Genomic DNA, 20914 nt, shown 5'->3' with positions numbered 1-20914 from the left:
CTGTGAGGCAACAGTGCTAATCACTGTGCTGCCGTGCCGCTCTGTACATGCCCACACTAATAAGTTGTGTTCTTTGCGTAGGTGATTGAGATGTCTTTTCCGCACATCGATCCACAACGTCACTCCATCCTCATCCATCCACCAGTTGTCATGGACATGCAAGATAACTCCTGCAAGGAACTTGACTTGATGCATGATTTTACATTTGAAAATTATCATAGGCATTAATTTAATTTGGTCAATCATACAGACTAGTGAACATGTCCTGTGGATTTCACTGGAATGGTTTTTCAAACTTTGCAGCATATATTGAACTTCATAGATGGTTTCATTCAAATTGCCGATGTGACATGATGGGTACTTGTGTTTTTGCCACAAAATACTGAATTGCTGGAAATTGGTAATCTTGGCATCAAGGTCTTTTGGTAGTCGCTGAGCGATCTTGGTCATCTGCCCCTCTAAGCCCTTTTATTCCATGTGGTGACTACACCAGCTAGCTGTTGTTCTGTAATCTTTGTTGGACTCTGGATTTGATTTGACCCACTTATGCGTGTGTGCGAGCTTCCAGGTGGAGGTGTTCCCATGTATCTGCGGCACTTGGCCGTCTCTAGGTGGTTGTGGGCTTGAAGGTGCTAAGGAGCCTTGATGAATTCCTGCAGTGCATCTTGTAGATGTTACATACTGCTGCTACAACATAAAGTATGTGTGAAGCATATATAAAGATGAAAAGGTAGAGAGATTCTAAACAGCAGAATACAAACTGCAAATAAGAGGGAAGCAAAGAATTGCAGACAAACAATTATGGGAAGAATTAGACTTTTTCTTTTAATGTCAGTACTGTACAAATTACGGGGAGCATATAGTTCAGTATTAAAGATCTTGTGTCAATATTTGCAATATTGTATATCAGTGTAATGTTCTGCCTACTATTATATTAAATCCCTAATGTTTGGCCCATGCTTGTCACATGGTATGCACAGATCAGAGTCACGAGGATGTCATTTTTTCATTTTTCAGCTTTCATATTCAGTTCTCCTTTTTAGCATTCTGCATCATTTTTTTCTCTCTCTCATACCCAAGTCTGATCCCTTAAATTTTCAGCTCTGCCTCACCTTAATCTCCAACCTCTCCAAAGTCCAGACTTCTCAATCTCTATAACTGGCCTGAGCTGTCGGTCCTGCTTAATCTGACCCCACTTTCAGACGGATACCAACCTCAGACAGTACTTGATCTCATTTGACCCGATTCTATTATGAGGCAGAAGGTGCCAAAACTCAGCTGTCAGCCAAAAATTCAGACAGGCCATTTACCCTGATAGCCATTGATCTTGCATGCTGAACCTTGCCTGGGTGGAACAGAGAGCTGTAAGGCTTGGCAATTCTTTTCCAAATCTTTATTCATAAACACATCATGGGAGATTATTGTTAAAAAAATATATGTTTGAGACCATGTTCCAGGCTCTTACAGTTTTGTATTCAGTAATTTCTGAACCACTTGAGTGAAAAACTAACTCGTAATATTCTACCGATGTTTGTAAATTCAGTTAGACAATAAAATATATGACTGATGTCAACTTATTTCCCATTGGTCACAGGGATAGAAGTTTAGAAGAAGTTTGTTTTAAAGTCTGTTCATGCAACACTGTTCGGAATGTCCTGGAACAGCAGGTAATTGGAGTAAGATTCCACCAACTGCTGCTGAAACCTACCAAAGAGAGAATTGATTTCCTACTGGAGGTAAGTTCTCAAGTGAATGCTGTTGAAACTTTAGATCAGCTGGCAAAATATAGATTTCATCGGTTAATAATAGTTAACATTTAGTTATTACTTGGCAATTTTGAATCTATTTCTTTCCCCGCTCCTCCGACCACCCTATTTTGTGAGTCATTTTCCTCGTGACACAACTAGCCGATGTTACTCGTAAATCTATGACAGGCTGCAGTTTAGAACAGGTTCATATATTGCCCACCTTCAAAGAATTAATAATCTTTATTAGTGTCACAAGTAGGCTTACATTAACACTGCATTGAAGTTACTGTGAAAATCCCCGAGTTGCCACACTCCGGTGCTTGGTTGGGTGCACTGAGGGAGAATTCATAATGTAGCACTGTTGCTTCACAGCGCCAGGGACCCAGGTTTGATTCCCAGCTTGGGTCACTGTCTGGAGATCCCTTGGGTAATTGAATATTGTTTTTCCTGAGATTTGGAATGATCATTTTAGTCCTGGAAACATGGGCCTCCTGTGCTTTTACATTTCTCTCAGTCCATTGTAGCTGCGCTGAATCTTTGGAAGAGCAAATGAGTCAGTCCCATTCATCTACTTTTTCAGATTGTCCTATAAAGCTTTCTGTTCAAGTATTTATCCAGTTCCCTTTTGAATGTTCCCGTCAAATCCGTTTTCATCGACCCTTCAGGCAGTGCATTCCAGATCATAATGCTCGTGTTCTTAAAGAAATGTAACTCTGTCACCTTCGGTTCTTTTGCCAATCACCTTGGAATCTGTGTCGTCTAGTTGCCAGTTTTTTTTTGCCTCTGGAACCAGTGTCCAAAACGTTCATGATTTTGAACACCTTATCAAGTCTCCTCTTTCTGTATCTATTCTGAAAATTGAGAACAAGTCAAATAACAATGCGTGAGCCTCACATCTTGATGACTTCAGTTCTAGTTCGATTAAGCGGTTTTTTTTAACCAGTTCTCCTTGCTCAAGTACAAGCCACTCTTTCATACTTCACCCAAGTGTTCATCCTTCATGTGTAAGCCTAAAAATTGACATCTATTTTCCTATGAAATATTAAAGTCATGTTCGATCTTATTCTTGCCCTGTTGCTATGATCCTAGACAAAGGATGGTATTAACCATCTTAAAATTATCCTTCCAGTAGCTACAATTGCATAAGGAGGCAGAAACCTATAACACGTTTTCCAATCCTTAAATGGTTAATTCCAATCTTGGGATGTGGTCAAGACAGTGTGTAAGATAAAGACTGTTGGAATTTGATTGAAAGATACCAATAGAATTCTTTAGGAAATAATAAGTTTAACACAGATGTACCCACATGTAAAGCATGAAGCACAACTAAATAATTACTCTGAATTAATCTAATTAAATGTATAAAATTACTGCCCAAGACTAATGTATAAAATTGTATTTTGTTATCATGTAAAAAATATCTTTGTGAGATTATAACGTTTAATATCTTAGGTATGTGCACGGTCATTAAACCTGGATCAAGCTCCTGAAGATTCCAAAAAGAAGATGGCTGCTTTCTTAAAGTAAATATACTTTTAAAAAAAGTACTTGTCTATGTTTGATTTATCTAATTTCTATCTTCCTGAGCCAAACAAATTGAATATCGGGGGATATGCGGGTGCAACAGTTCTATTGCTAGGCCAGTAATCCAGACACTTTAACTAATGATTGGAAACACAAATTCAACCACAGCAGTTGGGGAATTTAAATTCAGCTAATTAAATAATTCTGGATTAAAAAGTTAGTGCCAATCGTCATCGTCTTCTTGGGCAGTCCCTCTGAGCCGAGGATGACTTGCTTCCACACCTGAGTTCTCGGGTGACTGAGCAGTCAATGCCAGACCTACAGTCTCTGTCACAAGTTGGGCACAGTAAGAAGCCTTACAACACCAGGTTAAAGTCCAACAGATTTGTTTTGAATCCCTAGCTTTTGGAGTACATCTCCTTCCTTAGGTGAATGAAGAGGTAGGTTCCATATCTATATATAGACAAAGTCAAAGATGTAAGACGATACTTTTAATGCGATCCTTTGCAGGTAACTAAGTCTTTACAGATCCAGAGAGAGGGGTAATCACAGGTTAAAGAGGTGTGAATTGTCTCAAGCCAGGACAGTTGATAGGATTTCACAAGCCCAGGCCAGATGGTGGGGGCTGAATGTAATGCGACATGAATCCAAGGTCCCGGTTGAGGCCGTACTTGGCTATACGTTTCTGCTCGGCAATTCTGCGTTGTCTCACGTGCTGAAGGCTGCCTTGGAGAACGCTTACCCGAAGATCAGAGGCTGAATGCCCTTGACTGCAGAAGTGTTCCCCGACTGGAAGGGAACATTCCTGTCTGGCATTGTCGCAGCGTCTGCATGGTCTCGCCAATGTACTACTCTTCGGGACATCCTTTTCTGCAGCGTATGGTCTTACAGGTGGTGCAGACAGTGGTTGGAGGTGTGTGTTGGTGGGGGTGCCTGACTTGCCATCAGTTCATTTTGCTGTCGGTGTTTGTGTTCAGCTTGCTCTCAGTGATGAAACTCGGGGTGGTCTCGGGCCAGGAATTCCCAGGTGGCAGTGGGGATGTTGCACTTTTTCAAGGAGGCTGTGAGGATGTCCTTGAAGTGTTTTCTCTGCCTTCCAGGGTTTCACTTGCTATGTCGAAGCTCCAAGTATCAGCATCTTGTGAAGGCATCGTTGGTGGTACTTTTCCAGGGCTTTGAGATGCCTGCTGTACATAGTCTACATCTCTGAGCCATATAGGAGGGTGGGTATCACTACTGCTCTGTAGTTTGTGAGCGTGACGCCAGTTTATGGTCTTGCTCTTCAAACACTCTTTTCCTCAGGTGACTGAAGGCTGTGCTGGCTCACTGAAGGCGATGTTGACCTTGTTGTTGATGCGTGCCCTTGTTGATAGGCTCCCAATATGGAAAGTGGTCCACATCGTCCAAGGCCTCGTCGTGGATTTTGCTAACTTGGGGTGCAAGGGGACCTGTGTTGTGTGGTGGGGGCAGGTTCGTAGAGGACCTTTTATGGACATTTAGTGTATAGCCCATACTTTCTCGGTGAAGGTGTTGATGATGGCTTGGAGCTCGGCCTCTGAGTTTGTGCAGATGCAAGCATCATCTACATACTGCAGTTCAATGACGAGGATGGGACGACCTTGGATCTGGCCTGCAGGTGGCAGAGGCTGAACAAATTCCCATTTGTGCTGTACTTTAACTCCATTCCAGCCAGGAGCTAGTGAAGAAGAAATGAAATATTGTAACAAGGAAGATCAAGAAGAGCATTGGTGTGATGACACAGCCTTGCTTCACCCCAGTTCGAATTTGAATTGGGTCTGTGGTGGATCCGCTGGTTAGGGTCACAACTTGTATGTCATCGTCGAACAGTGGAGGAAGATGACAAAGTTTTGGAGCTCCTACAATGGAGGAGGATGCGCCATAATTCCTTGTTGTTGATGGTATCAAAAGTCTTTGTGAAGTGAAAGAAGGCCAAGTTATACGGGTTGGTGCTGTACCCTGCAGTCTTGTAGTTGTCACGCGATGAAGGTCATGCCTTTTGTGACCCTTGGTGGGCGGAATCCACATTGGGACTCTGGGAGGAGCTCGTCAGCCACTGGGAGAAGGCGATTAAGGAGGACTCTTGTGACAACCTTCAAGTGACTGATAGCCCGGAAGGTTTTTTGGAGTTATTACAGTTAGACTTGTCACCTTTTGTGAAGCTGGTCACAATCACGGCATCTCTGAGATTTCCTGTCATGTTCGCCTTCCAATTAAGGGAAATAAGGTAATGTATTCACTCCAATATTGCTTCTCCATCATTTTTTAATGCTTCGGCGTGAATTCTATCTGCTCCAGGTGCCTTGTTCTTTAGTTTCAGAGAACCTTGTGCCAGATTAGGGTTGTGCTGAGATGGTGGAGGGTAGAATGCTGTGGGATGGATAAAAGGACACTTGGCATTAAAGATAGTCTCTGTTAAGGAGATCTTTGAAGTGCTCCTTCCAGCAGGCATGACCGCCATTCTATTCTTGGCCAGTAGTCGGGTGGGATCCTGGGTGCTTGGACACTAGGTGGTCTGGGCGTCATGGATGTTAGCCTACTACTGGATCTCCTGCCCTCTCTCCGCCCACCATCTGTTAGTTAGGCTGCGGGTTTTTTGCTTGACCTCCACCTTCAGCCATCTGTAGAGCTGTTTTCTTGCTCTTGAGCTGGGTTGCCAGCTCACCAGCAACTTCTCTATTCGGTGATAAGCGCTGGCCTAACCAGTAGCACCTACATCTGTGACTGAGCAAAAAAACCCATTCTACTTCAAGTTTTAATCAATAATTTTTTTAAAGGTATTTTTATTCCTTTACATGTCTTGGTGTACCTGTGTGGTACATACAGACAATCTATTCCAAAGTAGCTATAAGGCTAAATTTCAACGGCAGCACAGGACACTCTGATGACCAGTTTTGAGACTTTTGTTTCTCAAATCCACTGGAGCAGTTCTTTTTCTGCCTAGATATTCTCATGAATGCAGCTTCAATTGGGAGCCCCCTGAATCAGAGCAGGATAAAAACTTGCAACTCCCCACATGTTGGTGTTCCTTGATACCATGCTATCTCGGATTTTTTTTCTTAATGATGTGCATTCTGTGAAAATCCATTTTGGGCAGCAACTCGGTTTAGGTAAGTTAAAATAAGCTGTGTGTCTCTTATACCATGTTGAGATTTATCTCTGCTGGTCTCAAACATGTGATATACTGAAACATGGGGCAGTTTGATCATTCTGAATATTTCATAATACACAAGCAGCAATTGCTGGGTTGAATTGGCTAAAGCTTGTGTGGATTTGTGTGCATCCTTGTTTTAATTTCAAACTGTTAGTGTTTTAAGTTCTAAGCATCCAGGGAAATGTACAAGCATGGTCTGTGCTCCCCTTCCCTTCCTGTAATCATACAGTATTGAAATTGAGGCTTTTTGCACTATTTATTGTACTAATCCTTTCTCCGAAGAGTGTTGATATGGGAGCAATATTGAACTTTTGGATGGGCTTGAACTTCTCTGGGGCTGGTTTAGCACACGGCTAAATCGCAGGCTTTGAAAGCAGACCAAGGCAGGCCAGCAGCACGGTTCAATTCCCGTACCAGCCTCCCCGAACAGGCGCCGGAATGTGGCGACTAGGGGCTTTTCACAGTAACTTCATTGAAGCCTACTCGTGACAATAAGCGATTTTCATTTCATTTCATTTCAACTTTGCCGTGCAATAAGTATTTGATTATTAGACATTGCCAAGAGACATCTGGGTCATTACTTAAAATGGCTTTTGGCACCAAATATGATACAAATGTTGACACCTTCATTTCATTAGCTTTTGTTAATGTTTCTGCAGAATTTTGTGCCAAAGTTTGGATGACCCTCAGTTTGTTTTCATGATTTCCTCGCATGATATGTGCATGAGACTCTTGAAGGATGAAGAACGGAAACTACTGCTTGATCAAATGAGAAAGCGATCGCCCCGTGTTAATCTTTCAACCAAACCGTTGACTGTTTTCTATGATATACCCGGTGAGTCTGCTACAGAACCTGCAGCAAATCTATAAATATATCAATAGTTACTAAAATATTTTTGACTTTTTAATCCATTAACATAGTTGTATATGTATTCTGTATGTAAGGATATTTTCTCAAGTGCTGACAGCTCTTTGCTGTGCAGGTTAAGTGGATTAGCCGTGAGCAATGTGCGGGGTTACAGGGATAGGGTGGGAGAGTGGACCTAGGTAGGTGGAGTGTTCTTTTGGAGTGTCAGTACAGACTCGATGGGCTGAATGCCCGCTGCACTGTAGGGATTCTATGGATTTTCATCTATGCAAATCCCCTGTCCCTATTCTTTTGTTGTTCTGTGTGAAGGAAGACTTTACATCTGAGCTTAAATGTGTCCTTTTCCAAATACAATAACTCTGACTTTCCAATCCTGTTGGCTGATTTTTCATTCAGCTGACCTCAAGCTGGTGAAAATAGATGGAGTGCTAATAAAAAGACAGACACAAAGTATAGAGTGAACCGTAGACCTTCCTGTTTGCTATGGCTCAATATCATGCACAGCAGGCCTTTATCAACTGAAATAAATGGGTTTGTTTTGCTTGAAAACTTTCTCTAGGTTGGCAGCACGTTGGCGCAGTGGTTTGCACTGCTGCCTCACGGCGCTGAGGACCCAGGTTTGATCCCAGCCTTGGTGCACTGTCTGTGTGGAGTTTGCACATTCTCCCCTTGTCTGCATGGATCTCACCCCGCAGCCCAAAAAGATGTGCAGGGTAGGTAGATTGGCCATGCTAAATTGCCCCTTAATTTGAAAAAAAATTGGGTGCTCTAAATTTAGGGGAAAAAACTTCCTCTAGGTGCTTAAAATAAATTGAAATTGCATTGTCAACTTTTACTTCCATCCCGTTCTCCTAATTGCTTCTAGTAGTAATGCTAACTTAATAAATAGATTCAGTTGTTCATCCAACTAAGTTGTTATTGAATATTTGCTAAAGTACCAATAAAGTTTCATGCATAATGAGTTGTTGGGAGAAAAGTAGTGAGAAAGAAAATTATCTGATTGGTACCAAATGGATTATTGATTATATAATGGTTCACCCAGCACAGAATCTGATAAAGATTCTTCATTGCTGAACCAATATTTAAACATTAGGTGTTCTTCATTTAGGCTTTATGGTTATCAAAATACGTTTTTTAAAGCATATAATTACATGCATACTGCTTTTCCTTTCGGGTAATAATAGTAATAACCCATTGAATCGTGTTATGAATGCTCCTACCGTGGCCAACAAATACTGGTAGTGGACTTGAACCCGGAGCTTCCGGTTCAGACGTAGAGATGCTACCACTGCACCACAAAACCTCCGTATCAAAGTAAGTAACATCAATGTAGGGGATCTAAGCTATCTAACCAGTAATCATGGCCGCCTTTTTGACCTTGCCATCTAATGGGGTTTTACTAATCCCATTGTCTAGTCCCAATGTATCGATCAGGAGGACATCTTCTGCTTCCCTGTATCGCTTCCACTCATATTCCCCTTCCACTCCCAAACCCTGCCTTCCCTGTACCTGTTCTGGGAAAAGGCTATCCACCAATTCATTTATAATTGCATTATGTTCATAGAATCATAGATTCTACAGTGTAGAAGGAGGTCATTTGGCCCATCGAGTCTGCACTGGCCCATGGAAAGAGCACCCTACCTAAGTCCATCCTAGCACCGTAACCCCATCTAACTTTTTTTGGACACTAAGGACAATTTAACATGGCCAATCCACCTAACCTACACATCTTTGGACTGTGGGAGGAAAGCAGAGCACCTGGGGGAAACCCACGCAGACATGGGGAGAACGTGCAGACTCCGCACAAACAGTGACCCAAGCCGGGAATTGAACCTAGAATCCTGGAGTTGTGAAGTAACAGTGCTAATGCTTTATAAATAACAGTTGTTACTTTTTAGGGAGTGTTTAAGAAAACTATATGCAGGAGCAAAAATAACCCTGGGGTTATCTTTGCATTCAAGGATGATATCGGAGACGAGAGAGGGACACAATAGTGCTTTAAATGATCCAACCAGATCTGGGGGTGGATGTTAAATCAGTTGTGCGTTTTATGTGTCAAGTCTGCATTCCTTGGTCTTACAGGAGTGGAAGTGAGGATGTGGCTGAACACACCTGTAACAAGTGAAGTGTTCTGTTGATGAAAGGTCAAAGGCCAGTTGAGATTTTAAGCATGACGCTGTAAATGAATTGGGAGCATTTACTTTTAACCAGTGTGGACACAGGAGAAACGAGGAAGTTGGTGGAGAGCCATAGGGATCAAATTGCTTACTTAAATCATTTTCAAATCTTCTCTATTTAAATATATTGTTATAAAACCATTATGGTACAAGCTGTGTCTTTAAAGCATGTGCATTTAAACTTACGATTTGAGGGAGTTGACTTTGCACATAATTATATTTACTAGCGTCAGCCAGTGTGAATATTGGTCAACTGGAACATCAGCTCATTTTAACAGTTGACCCAGGGAGAATTCGACAAATTCTGATTGAGCTTCACGGAATGACATCTGATCGGCAATTCTGGACTGTTTCCAACAAGGTGAGTAATTCCAAAGTGGTTCTACACTATTGTAAATACCAACTTTGATCTGCAATAATTATCTTGTAATATTTGTACAAAATCATTTTTGTTTCAGTGGGAAGTGCCAACTGTTTATGGCGGAATTATTCTTAGCATCAAGGATAACCTAACCAGGGATTTGGTTTATATCTTGATGGCTAAAGGTCTACATAGCATTATAATTAAGGTTAGTCTTGAACTGCAAAGCTTTCGCACACTAAAATAACACATTTACTTTGTGACTCCAAGAAAAACGAAAATTTCTTGGTGCTTTCACTTTGAATAATGCTTCAATGCGTGCATTTATGATCTGATAATGCTTTGAACTTTTTTTTAATCGTTTTGTGCAGCTTGTCAGAATCCTACCACATTTTTCATTGTGGGTAAAGGTAGGGTTTTTAGTGATCATTAATTTTTATACCTTGACAAAGCGTCACCTGGAATCAAAATGTTAGCTCTTTTCTCTCCTAACAGATAGATGCTGCCAGACCTGCTGAGATTTTCCAACATTTTCTCTTTTGGTTTCAGATTCCAGCATCCGCAGTAATTTGCTTTTATTATTTTTTATAGTCATTTTAATAACTGCTATAGACAATAAATAAAAATGGGGCATGAAATTACTTTTCCAGTTGTCTTGACAGGGTTGAAAGGCAGTTTGGTGGAATTCTAGTGCAGCCACTCATGCATAGGAAACTATTTGGCCTACATCGAATAATGTAAATTGCTTACTGACTTAGTCAGTTTCTTTCTTCCTTGTTGCTTAAGGGTTTGTCTGCTTTTCATTTCTAGTTGGCCATTGTCTACTTTTATTGCACATCACCCGTACTGTGCAAACATCTCTAATCGCATTTTATCAAAAATAGTTACATAATCATATTGTCGCAAACATGTAAACACACTGACGGTTCACGGTATGTCCTGAAGAATCAAAGTTAGCGCACAAACTCAAAAATGAATGTAAAAAATATTAAAATCCTGCTCAAACAAAACTTGAACAAATTTTGCCTTCTCTTCTGTCATACATAGATATTCAGCAACCCCGACTTTCCCGGGCACACTATGGTGCCACTCCGTTCCCCCCTTCGCGGGCACACTGCATCCCTCCCTCCCTTTCCCAGACACACTCTGGTGCCCCATCACCACCCGCCATGCCTGCCCCGACCAGGTGCTGCACCTTCATCCCACCCTCCAGTCCCTTTCCTCTGCCTACTGTTTCCCGCCTTGGCATAGGTTTGGCCACCGGCACCTGAGAACAGTCCCCAAGGAGGCGAAAGCAGCATTGACTGACCTGAAAGTCCAGGTGTATGCATTATGTACAGTCATGAAACAATGCTCTAAATTCTCATTCGCAATGTGCTTAATTTGGAAGGGGAACAAAACAAGTTTGAAAAGTGTACTGTCATATGTTGCCCATGAAGTGTTATAATTTAGAACATTGGGCAATGTAGCTCACCTGCTCGGAAACATGACTGTAGAAGAATTTGAAGTACTTGTAAAATGTTATTTTTGTCTTCACAGTAGAAAAAGTAAATGACATTACGGGAATAGTGTGTAACCAAGGGCATAATGAGAATGTGGGACTCAGCAGTGAAAATGTATTGGAGAAGCTTAAGTGACAAATCCCCAGGACCTGATGGTCTACATCTTGGGTTCTAAAAGAGATAGTGGTTATCTTCGCCTTGATTTCCCAAAATTCCCTCGATTCTAGAATGGTCCCTGAATATTGGAACTTAAAATGTTCAAAAAGGAAAAGAAAACAGAGTACAGGCAAATTAACCTGATAACAGTGAGAATAATACTGAATGACTCAACAATGCACTTAGAAAATCATAATCTGATGAGACAAAATCAACATGGTTTTACAAAAAAGGAAATCACGTTTGACAAATATATTTGTGAGGTGCCACACAGAAAGTTTATGTGCAAGATGAGGACTCGGGAGTTGGTGGTGATATATCATTATGGATAGAAGATTGGATAACTGACAGCAAATAGAAAGTATGGACACATGAGGCATTTTCAACTTGGAAAGCTGTAATCAGTGAAGTGCAGCTAGGATCAGTGCAGGTCCCTCAGCTATTTACAATCCATATTAACAATAGGCAACGAGACCAAGAGTAATGTTTTCATGTTTGCTAATGGTACAAAGTTAGGTGAGAATTTTAGCTGTGAAGACGAGAAAGAGGCTGCAAGGAGGTAAAGACAGGTTAAATAAGTGGGCAACTCTGGAAGATGGAATATAATGTGAGAAGTTATTTACTCCGGTAATAGGAATAGGAAAGCAGATTTTTTTTAAAGGTGTGAAACTCATCAGTGTTGATGTTCAGGGAGATTTGGGTGTAAAAGCAAATTACTGCGGATGCTGGAATCTGAAACGAAAGAGAAAATGCTGGAAAATCTCAGCAGGTCTGGCAGCATCTGTAGGGAGAGAAAAGAGCTAACGTTTTGAGTCCGATGACTCTTGGTCAAAGCTAACAGACAGAAAGTGGGAAATATTTATACTGTGGGGTGAGAATGAAAGATGAGTCTTAGCCACAGAAACCCAGGAAAACCGGGTGCTAATGGCCACAGAAACCAGAAAGATTTGGGTGTACTTTAGTATTTGGGTGTACTCCGAGGAGGTGTGAACCTTAGTCTGGATGCTGAAAGGACCCATGCCCTCCATGCAAACCCATGCCTCTGATGGAAGTGTTGGTTACAAATTAGGTAACATTTTAAATTGCCACCTTTTCAGGATTTCACTCATGCACGGCAGCTCTATTCCTCCTGCCTTGAACTGGTTACAGAGTTTTCCCCAAAGCTTCGCCAAGTTATGTTGAATGAGATGCTACTTTTGGATATCAGTGCTCACAAATCGGGCATAGAAAATGCAGGAGAGCGTCCACCAGCTGACCTTGTGAGTCGGGTTCGAGGCTATCTTGAGATGAGGTTACCAGGTAAGGGAGGATTTTATTTACTGACTTTTCAAAATATAAAAAAATGACTTTATATTAGCATGATAGCTCATGTTATGTTTAGGATCGTTGAGGTATTGATTCAAACCAGTAGTTCATCATTTGGAAACTTGGAAATATCAGTAATCTGGTGGAAGCAAAATGCTGAACTGAGGCTAGGTGCGTCACAATAAATGGGGAACAGTTGTGGAAATCTTGACCTAAGGCCATTTTATGGATCTCCTGATGGTCATGTCAAGAATGACGTATGATAATCTGTGAGCAGGTCACCATTTCATCACGTTGAGCAGTGAGAAGGGAAGAGGAGGGACAAAAATCATACTTATGCAAAGCTATTTCTCTCTTTTGGAAAAATAATGCAAACTGACGAGCAATTGTAGTTAATTTACTACTCCCTTGTCACCTGGGCCTTCTCCTATCTTTCTGCTCAACTTGGATTTGCAGTGCAGAATGCTATGACTTAGAAGATTCTGCCTCTGTTGTACATCTGTGCCTTTTTGAAACCTGTTCGGAATGTTTAATAAAACTAGGTTGACAACGTTTATTTTGTAATATTGGCTGGAATTCTCCGGCCATTGCAATTCACTTTTCCCGGCGCAGTGCACACCAGTCTACGGGTTTTTCAGCAGCAATAGGGTGGCTTTGATAGGAAATCCCATTGACTAGCAACAGCAGTATAGAATCCCATCACCATCGAACGACACACCGCCAAGAAACATGCGGCTGGGAAACTGGAGAATCCCACCTATTGTCTCCGATTAAGTATGGCCATTGTTGATCAATCACATAATGAAGTTGATCACAATTATAAAGAAGTCTGTGGGCTTCTGTTTGGTCTGAAATGGATAGCAGAAACTGGTGCAGACAATCATAATAGTCTTCATAAAAAGGTTTAATTCTGTTCTCTTGTTCTGAGGTCTGACTTAACCTCATCAGACATATTGAGTTGGAATGACTATAGCTACAGCAGGGACATCAACTTGCATTTATACAACACCTTTAAAATGGAAAGTATTCATAAGCACCCGGGCACAATCCAAAATTAACAGAACCAAATTAGAAGATGTCAGAAAGACTTGTTCAAATAAACAGATTTTAAGGAAGATTAGAGAGATGTGGGAGGTGAGCGGCAGTTAAATTTAGGGAGAGAGTTCGAGAGCATGGAGCTGGAACAGTTGAAGGCACTGTCGTAAACGGGGTAGAGAGGAGAGTTGCGTGAAGTTAGTCAAGACAGCGTCCAAGGAAGAGCTTTTGGGCTGGTGGGGGTTACAAAAAAATGAGGAGCCTACAGAGCTACGGATGGGTGACTCGGATTATGTTTTTTTCCCGTTTGTCGTATTTTCAAAGTTATGGTGCATTATTTTCTGTCAGCTGAGTTGTGCATTTCAATTGACACCAGCTTTAGTTTTCTGATTTTTAAGACGTCTTTTCTGATTTATTACCATTAAGAACCAATGACAACAGTATGTTTTTGTATTTAAAATTCCCTCTGTGCATTAAGAGCTGAGTCAGTTTTTGCACATGAGGCCACCATTTTATTCTCTTTTACAGCATATCCTGGTGGTAAATTGTCGTCACGTCATTCAGCCATGCTAAGAGAAGGTAAACCGAACACTTGGCCGGCTGTTTAAGATCAACATGAACACACTCACTATATGCTTGCACTGTAGTTAACATTTTGGTTGAGATGAAAGTGACACTGAATATCTTTGCAGCTTCCAGCGTATTTTATTCAATTTGGCATCTGCAAAATTTATATATTGAACCTGCAAAACATTTTGATTTTAATTCAAAAAAAATTCTTTGCATCACAATACACATTCTTTTTCCCTGCACTAAATATACTCTTGACTCTTCCTAACCCACTCAAACTCTGAATTAAATTCTAACCGACACACTCAAGATAATTCTGTGAATTCTGAAATTGTATGCAAAGTTTAGCTATATTCAATGCTTTATTGGTACTTGTTGAATAAGCTAGGTAGCATTTTTGAAAATCTAGTACAGATGTTTGTACTAATTGTATTTTGGATTTCGTTTTGGTCTGAACAATCAATTATACATGACCACAAAGGTAAGCTGTGTAACGAGCAATGGTGGAAGTTTTTATTGCTTGTGATTCTCAAAGAATATTTAAACTTCAGCTCCTTAAATATTTGAATTTTTCATGTGAGTGGTGACTGTAAACACCCTTGACTTGAGTTGAGCATTAGTTTTGCAGTGTGGAGCAAGGTATGGCAGGAATCAACCTTTGAGCAACCCTAGTGTGTTAATGCAGACATGCACAATATTTTGGAGCAGAGAGCTGAATCTATCTACCACAACTAGTAATTGGGTTTCATATGATTAAAATGGCTTGGGGTCTAAATGCAAATTTAACACAGTCAATTGTTTTTTTAATAAAATATAAATATATTGGGAAAATAGCTGAGGAAACTGCAGAACCAGTTTTATGCAAGACCTGTGGCTTATATTTACAACAGAATGTATTTACATTTGTTACAGAACACTATTGCTTTGTTCCTTCAATGCAAGGTCTGATCTTCTCCTTCATCTTAATGGATGAAATCAGCTTTGACATGGACAGCTGAATAACATCATCTAGCTGAGCTCTTAGCAAAAACAAATGATTCTATAAGATCATTTGTGAAAATACTTTATGCTGTGAATGTTCGCAGCATGTATTCCAAATCCTTTGCTGGGAACATTGATAATACCGACACACGGGCGGCACAGTAGCACAGTGTTTAGCACTGTTGCTTCACAGCGCCAGGGTCACCGGTTCGATTCCCGGCTTGGGTCACTGTCTCTGCAGAGTCTGCACCTTCTCCCTGTGTCTACGTGGGCTTCCTCCGGGTGCTCCGGTTTCCTCCCACAAGTACAAGTCCACAATAGGGGCAGCATGGTAGCACAAGTGGACAGCATTGTGGCTTCACAGCGCCAGGGTCCCAGGTTCGATTCCCCGCTGGGTCACTGTCTGTGCGTTGTTTGCACGTTCTCCCCATATCAGCGTGGGTTTCCTCCGGGTGCTCCGGTTTCCTCCCGCAGTCCGAAGGGAATGTGGAGGAACAGAGAGATCTTGGGGTTCATGACCACAGATCTCTGAAGGTTGCTACTCAAGTGGATAGAGCCGTGAAGAAGGCCTATAGTGTGTTAGTGTTTATTAACAGGGGGCTTGAGTTTAAGAGCCATGGGGTTATGCTGCAACTGTACAGGACCCTGGTGAGACCACATTTGGAATATTGTGTGCAGTTCTAGTCCCCTCATTATAGGAAGGATGTGGAAGCATTGGAAAGGGTGCAAAGGAGGTTTACCAGGATGCTGCCTGGATTGGAGGGCAGGTCTTATGAGGAAAGGTTGAGGGAGCTAGGGCTTTTCTCATTGGAGCGAAGGAGGATGAGAGGCACCTTAATAGAGGTTAATAAGATGATTTTGGGGGAATAGATAGAGTGGACATTCAGAGACTATTTCCTCGGGTGGATGTAGCTGTTACAAGGGGGCATAACTATAAGTTTTGGGGTGGGAGATACAGGAGGGATGTCCGAGGTAGGTTCTTTACTCAGAGAGTGGTTAGAGTGTGGAATGGACTGCCTGCTGTGATAGTGGAGTCGGACACTTTAGGAACTTTCAAGCGGTTATTGGATAGGCACATGGAGCACACCAGAATGACAGGGAGTGGGATAGCTTGATCTTGGTTTCGGACAAAGCTCGGCACAACATCGAGGGCCGAAGGGCCTGTTCTGTGCTGTACTGTTCTATGTTCTATGTTGTAGCAGAGTGTGAAATTGGTATTGGTTCAACCGTCTTGATACGTGACATTGATCACTCGACGGCAGTAGTATTTGATGATTAACTGCGGATTAACACATAATGCAATGGTGGCTGAGGACTTGGGTAGTACATCCCCCAACTCTAGTAAGTTAGGGCAATTTCTGAAGTGCTGGCTCCATTTCTGTGGATAATGGTGAAACGAACCAACACGTATCTTCATTGGTTACCTTCCTAACAAGGGTCCTTTCCCAAATGTGGCTGCAACTGAGATGAGGAGAAAATTTGTCTCTGAGAGTCTTTGGAACTCTCTTTCTCAAAAGGCGGTAGTAGCAGAGTTTTTAAATATTTATAAGGCAGAGGTAGGTAGATTCTTGATAAGTAAGGGGGTGAAAGATTATCGGGGACCAGAAGGGGGTAAAAGGTTATCGGGGATCAGCAGGAATGTGGAGTTGAGACTGAGTGGCCTATTCCTGTTCCTAATTTGTATGTGGTATCTGATCAAACACCTTTTTGGAAATCCAAGTGCACCACACCTACAAGTTCCCCTTTATCCACATTACTTGTTACTTTCTCACTAAAGTAGTCAAACCATGGTTTCCATTTCAGAAAATAATGCTGACTCCACCTGCTTACATTAAGTGCCTTGCTTTTTAACCACCTTACTAATGGATTGTACCATTTTTTCTAAGACAGATGTTAAGTCAACTGGTCTGGAGTTACCTGCTTTCTAGCTCTTCCTTTCCTGAATAGAGGAATTAAATTTACTATTTTCCAATCTAATGGGACCTTTCCAGAATCAAGAGGAATTAAAATTAAGGCATTTACTATCTCCACAGCTACTTATTTTAGTAAATGAGGGTCAAGTCCATCTGGTCCTTGTGTTTGTCAGCCTTTAGTTCTGATAGTTTTTGGGGTGCAGTGGTTAGCACTGCTGCCTCACGGCGCTGAGGACCCAGGTTCGATCCTGGCTCCAGATCACTGTCCATGTAGAGTTTGCATTTTCTCCCCGTGTCCGCATGCATCTCACCCCCACAACCCAAAGGTGTGCAGGTTAGGTGGATTGGCCATGCTAAATTAACATTAATTGGAAAAAAAATAATTGGGTACTCTAAATTTAAAAATATGCTTTGATACCTTTTCCCGATGATTGTAATTGTTTTCAGTTTCTCCCTTCCTTTTCACTTGATTTACAATTATTTCTTGGATGTTATTTGTGTCTTATACATTGAAGCCAAACGCAAACATTTTCCATTATTAATTCCCCAGACTGACTCTCTATAAGCCCCACGCTTGGTTTATTTACTCTTTCTTTTTAGAAACTTTTTTTTCTTGCTGTCTTGTATTTCTAGCTAGCTTTCTCATGTTAAATTCCTCCCATAAAGAACAAAGAACAATACAGCACAGGAACAGACTCTTTGCCCCTCCAAGCCTGCGCCGATCACGTGTCCTATTTAGACAAACCGCCTGTATTCTCAAGTACCCCCTCTGTTCGTGTGCCTATCCAGATAAGTTTTAACGGTCGCTAACGTAACTGTCAACCACCTCACTTGGCTGTGCATTCCAGGCCACCACCCTCTAAAAAAGACTTCTCCCGCACATCTCCACTGAACCTATCTCCCCTCACCTTGAACTTGTGAATTTGTAATTTTCAATTAAGCCCTGGGAAAAAGCCTCCAACTGTTCACCCTATCTATATCCCTAATAATTTTTTTAACTTCTATCAGGTCACCCCTCAGCCTCCATCTCTCTAGTGGGAACAATCCCAGTTTATTCAATCTCTCCTCATAGCTAATACTCTCCATAGCAGGCAACATCCTGGTAAACCTTTTCTGTACTCTCTCCAAAACCTCCATGTCCTTTTGGTAATGCGGTGACCAGAATTGGACACAATATTCCAAATGTGGCCTAACTAACATTCTATATAACTGTAACATAATTGTCGAGCTTTTATCCTCGATACCCCGTCCTATGAAGGCAAGCATGCCATATGCTTTCTTTATCACCATTTCCACCTGTGCTGCCACTTTTAAGGATCTGTTGACCTGCACACCCAGACCTCTCTGTGTCTCTATCCTACTGATGTTTCTGCCATTTATTTTATAGCTCCCACCTGAATTGGATCTACCAAAATGAATTACCTCACATTTGTCTGGGCTAAATTCCATCTGCAATTTTGCAGCCTATCTATAATCCTGTTGTATTCTCTGACAACTCTTCATCACTATCCGCACTCCTGCAATCTTAGTATCATCCGCAAACTTGCTAATCAGACCCACTACGTTTTCTTCCAAGTCATTTATATATATATTATAAAGAGCAGAAGTCCCAGTCCTGATCCCTGCGGAACACCACTAGTTACAGACCTCCATTCGGAAAAACACATTTCCATTGCTATCCTCTGCCTTCTATGGCCAAGTCAGTTCTGAATCCATCCAGCTAGTTCATCCCTAACCCCATGTGATTTAATCTTTTGTACCAGCCTGCCATGAGGGGCCTTATCAAATGCTTTACTAAAGTCCTTGTAGACAACATCCACAGCCCTTCTCTCGTCAATCATTTTTGTCATCTCCTCAAAAAACTCAATTAAATTAGTGAGACATGACCTCCCTCGTACAAAACCATGCTGTCTGTCGCTATTAAGACCATTCACTTCCAAACGTGCATAGATCATATTTCTGAGGATCTTTTCGAACAATTTCACTATTACTGACGTAAGCTCACTGGCCTACAATTACCCGGGTTATCCTTGCAACTCTTCTTAAATAACGGTACAACATTGAATAACCTCCAATCCTCTGGAATCTCACCTGTGGCCAACAAGGACACAAAGATTTCTGTTAGAGGCCCAGCGATTTCATCTCTTATCACCCTCAGTAATCTGGGATAGATGCCATCTGGCCGTGGGGATTTGTTTGCTTTAATGCTTTTTAACACACCTTCCTTCCTCATAACAACGACCTGTTCTAAAGTGTTGATACATCACTCCTGAGACACCAACAATCAATGTGTCTCTCTCGTTTGTGAATACCGATGCAAAATACTCATTCAGGAACTCACCTACTTCCTTTGGCTCTACACAGAATTTCCCTCCTTTGTCCTTGAGTGGACCAACTCTTTCTTTAGCTACCCTCTTGTTCCTCATATGCGTATAAAATGTCTTGGGATTCTCCTTAATCCTGTCTGCCAAGGACATTTTGTGACTCCTTTTTACCCTCCTAACTCCCTGCTTGAGCTCTTTTCTACTTTCCTTGTATTCGTCAAGTGCTTCATCATTTTTTAGTTGCCTGTACCTCACGTATGCATCTTTTTTCTTTTTGACAAGATTCGCAATTTCCCTGGTCATCCATGGTTCCTGAGTTCTGCCTTTATTGTCCTTATGTACCGGCACATGCTTGTCCTGCACACTCATCAATTGCTCCTTGAAAGATTCCCACATGCCAAATGTGGATTTACCCTCAAGCAGCCTCTCCAAACAACAGCCTCCAAATTCTGCTTAATCTGCTTGTAGTTCGCCTTACCCCAATTTAGCACCTTAACCTTAGGACAACACTCGAACTTTTCCATGAATACCCGAAAGCTTACGGAATTGTGGTCATTCACCCACTGCAACTTTGATGACCCGGCCAGCCTTGTTCCCCAGTACTAAGTCCAGCATAGCCCCCTCTCGAGTCGGACTATCCGCATATTGTTCCAAAAAGCCTTCTTGGACACACTTAACAAATTCCTCCCCATCCAGACCCCTAACCCTAAGGGATTCCCAGTCAATATGAGGAAAATTAAAGTCTCCCACTGCAACAACCCTATTATTTCTACATCTATCCAGAATCTGTTTACATATCTGTACTTCAACTTCCCGTGGGCTGTTGGGAGGCTAGTAGTACACCTCCATCCTAGTGACTACCCATTTCCTGTTTCGGAGTTCATCCCACAGTGCCTTGTTACTTGATTCTTCCATGGTGTCCTCCCTCTGTACAGCTGTAATATGTTCTCTAACCAGTTTTACAACTCCCCACAACTCTTTTACCTTCCTCCTGTCTCGCCTAAAACACCTATATCCTGGAATATTTAACTGCCGGTCCTGTCCTTTTTTATTATATTTTCAGTCATTCTGCTCTGGCTATTAAATTATATCCAATCTTCTAATGTACCACTAATCTTCTCAGAATTGTATGTTTTTAACTATCAATTTAATATTGTTTTTGACTTAATTACTCACGGATTGTGCATTTGTCCCTGAGAATCTTCTGTCTCACTGGAATGTATTTTTGCTGAACATTATGAAGTATCTCCTTAAATCTCTGCACTGCATTTCTACTGA

At 41.6% G+C, this 20914-nt stretch overlaps 1 protein-coding gene across 1 annotated transcript in view; it reads left to right on the top strand.

The window, feature by feature from the left end:
- ints8 (integrator complex subunit 8) overlaps positions 1-20914 on the top strand; it is a 122935-nt gene that overhangs the window by 66787 nt on the left and 35234 nt on the right. The window contains 6 exon segments of the mRNA XM_038808995.1: positions 1595-1736; positions 3201-3271; positions 7104-7279; positions 9717-9850; positions 9948-10058; positions 12606-12807. Coding sequence (XP_038664923.1) covers positions 1595-1736; positions 3201-3271; positions 7104-7279; positions 9717-9850; positions 9948-10058; positions 12606-12807 — 836 coding nt within the window.

This window comes from Scyliorhinus canicula, chromosome 10, assembly GCF_902713615.1.
Source record: "Scyliorhinus canicula chromosome 10, sScyCan1.1, whole genome shotgun sequence".
In the NCBI taxonomy this organism is placed as follows: domain Eukaryota; kingdom Metazoa; phylum Chordata; class Chondrichthyes; order Carcharhiniformes; family Scyliorhinidae; genus Scyliorhinus; species Scyliorhinus canicula.
This window is presented reverse-complemented; position numbering and strand designations above follow the sequence as displayed.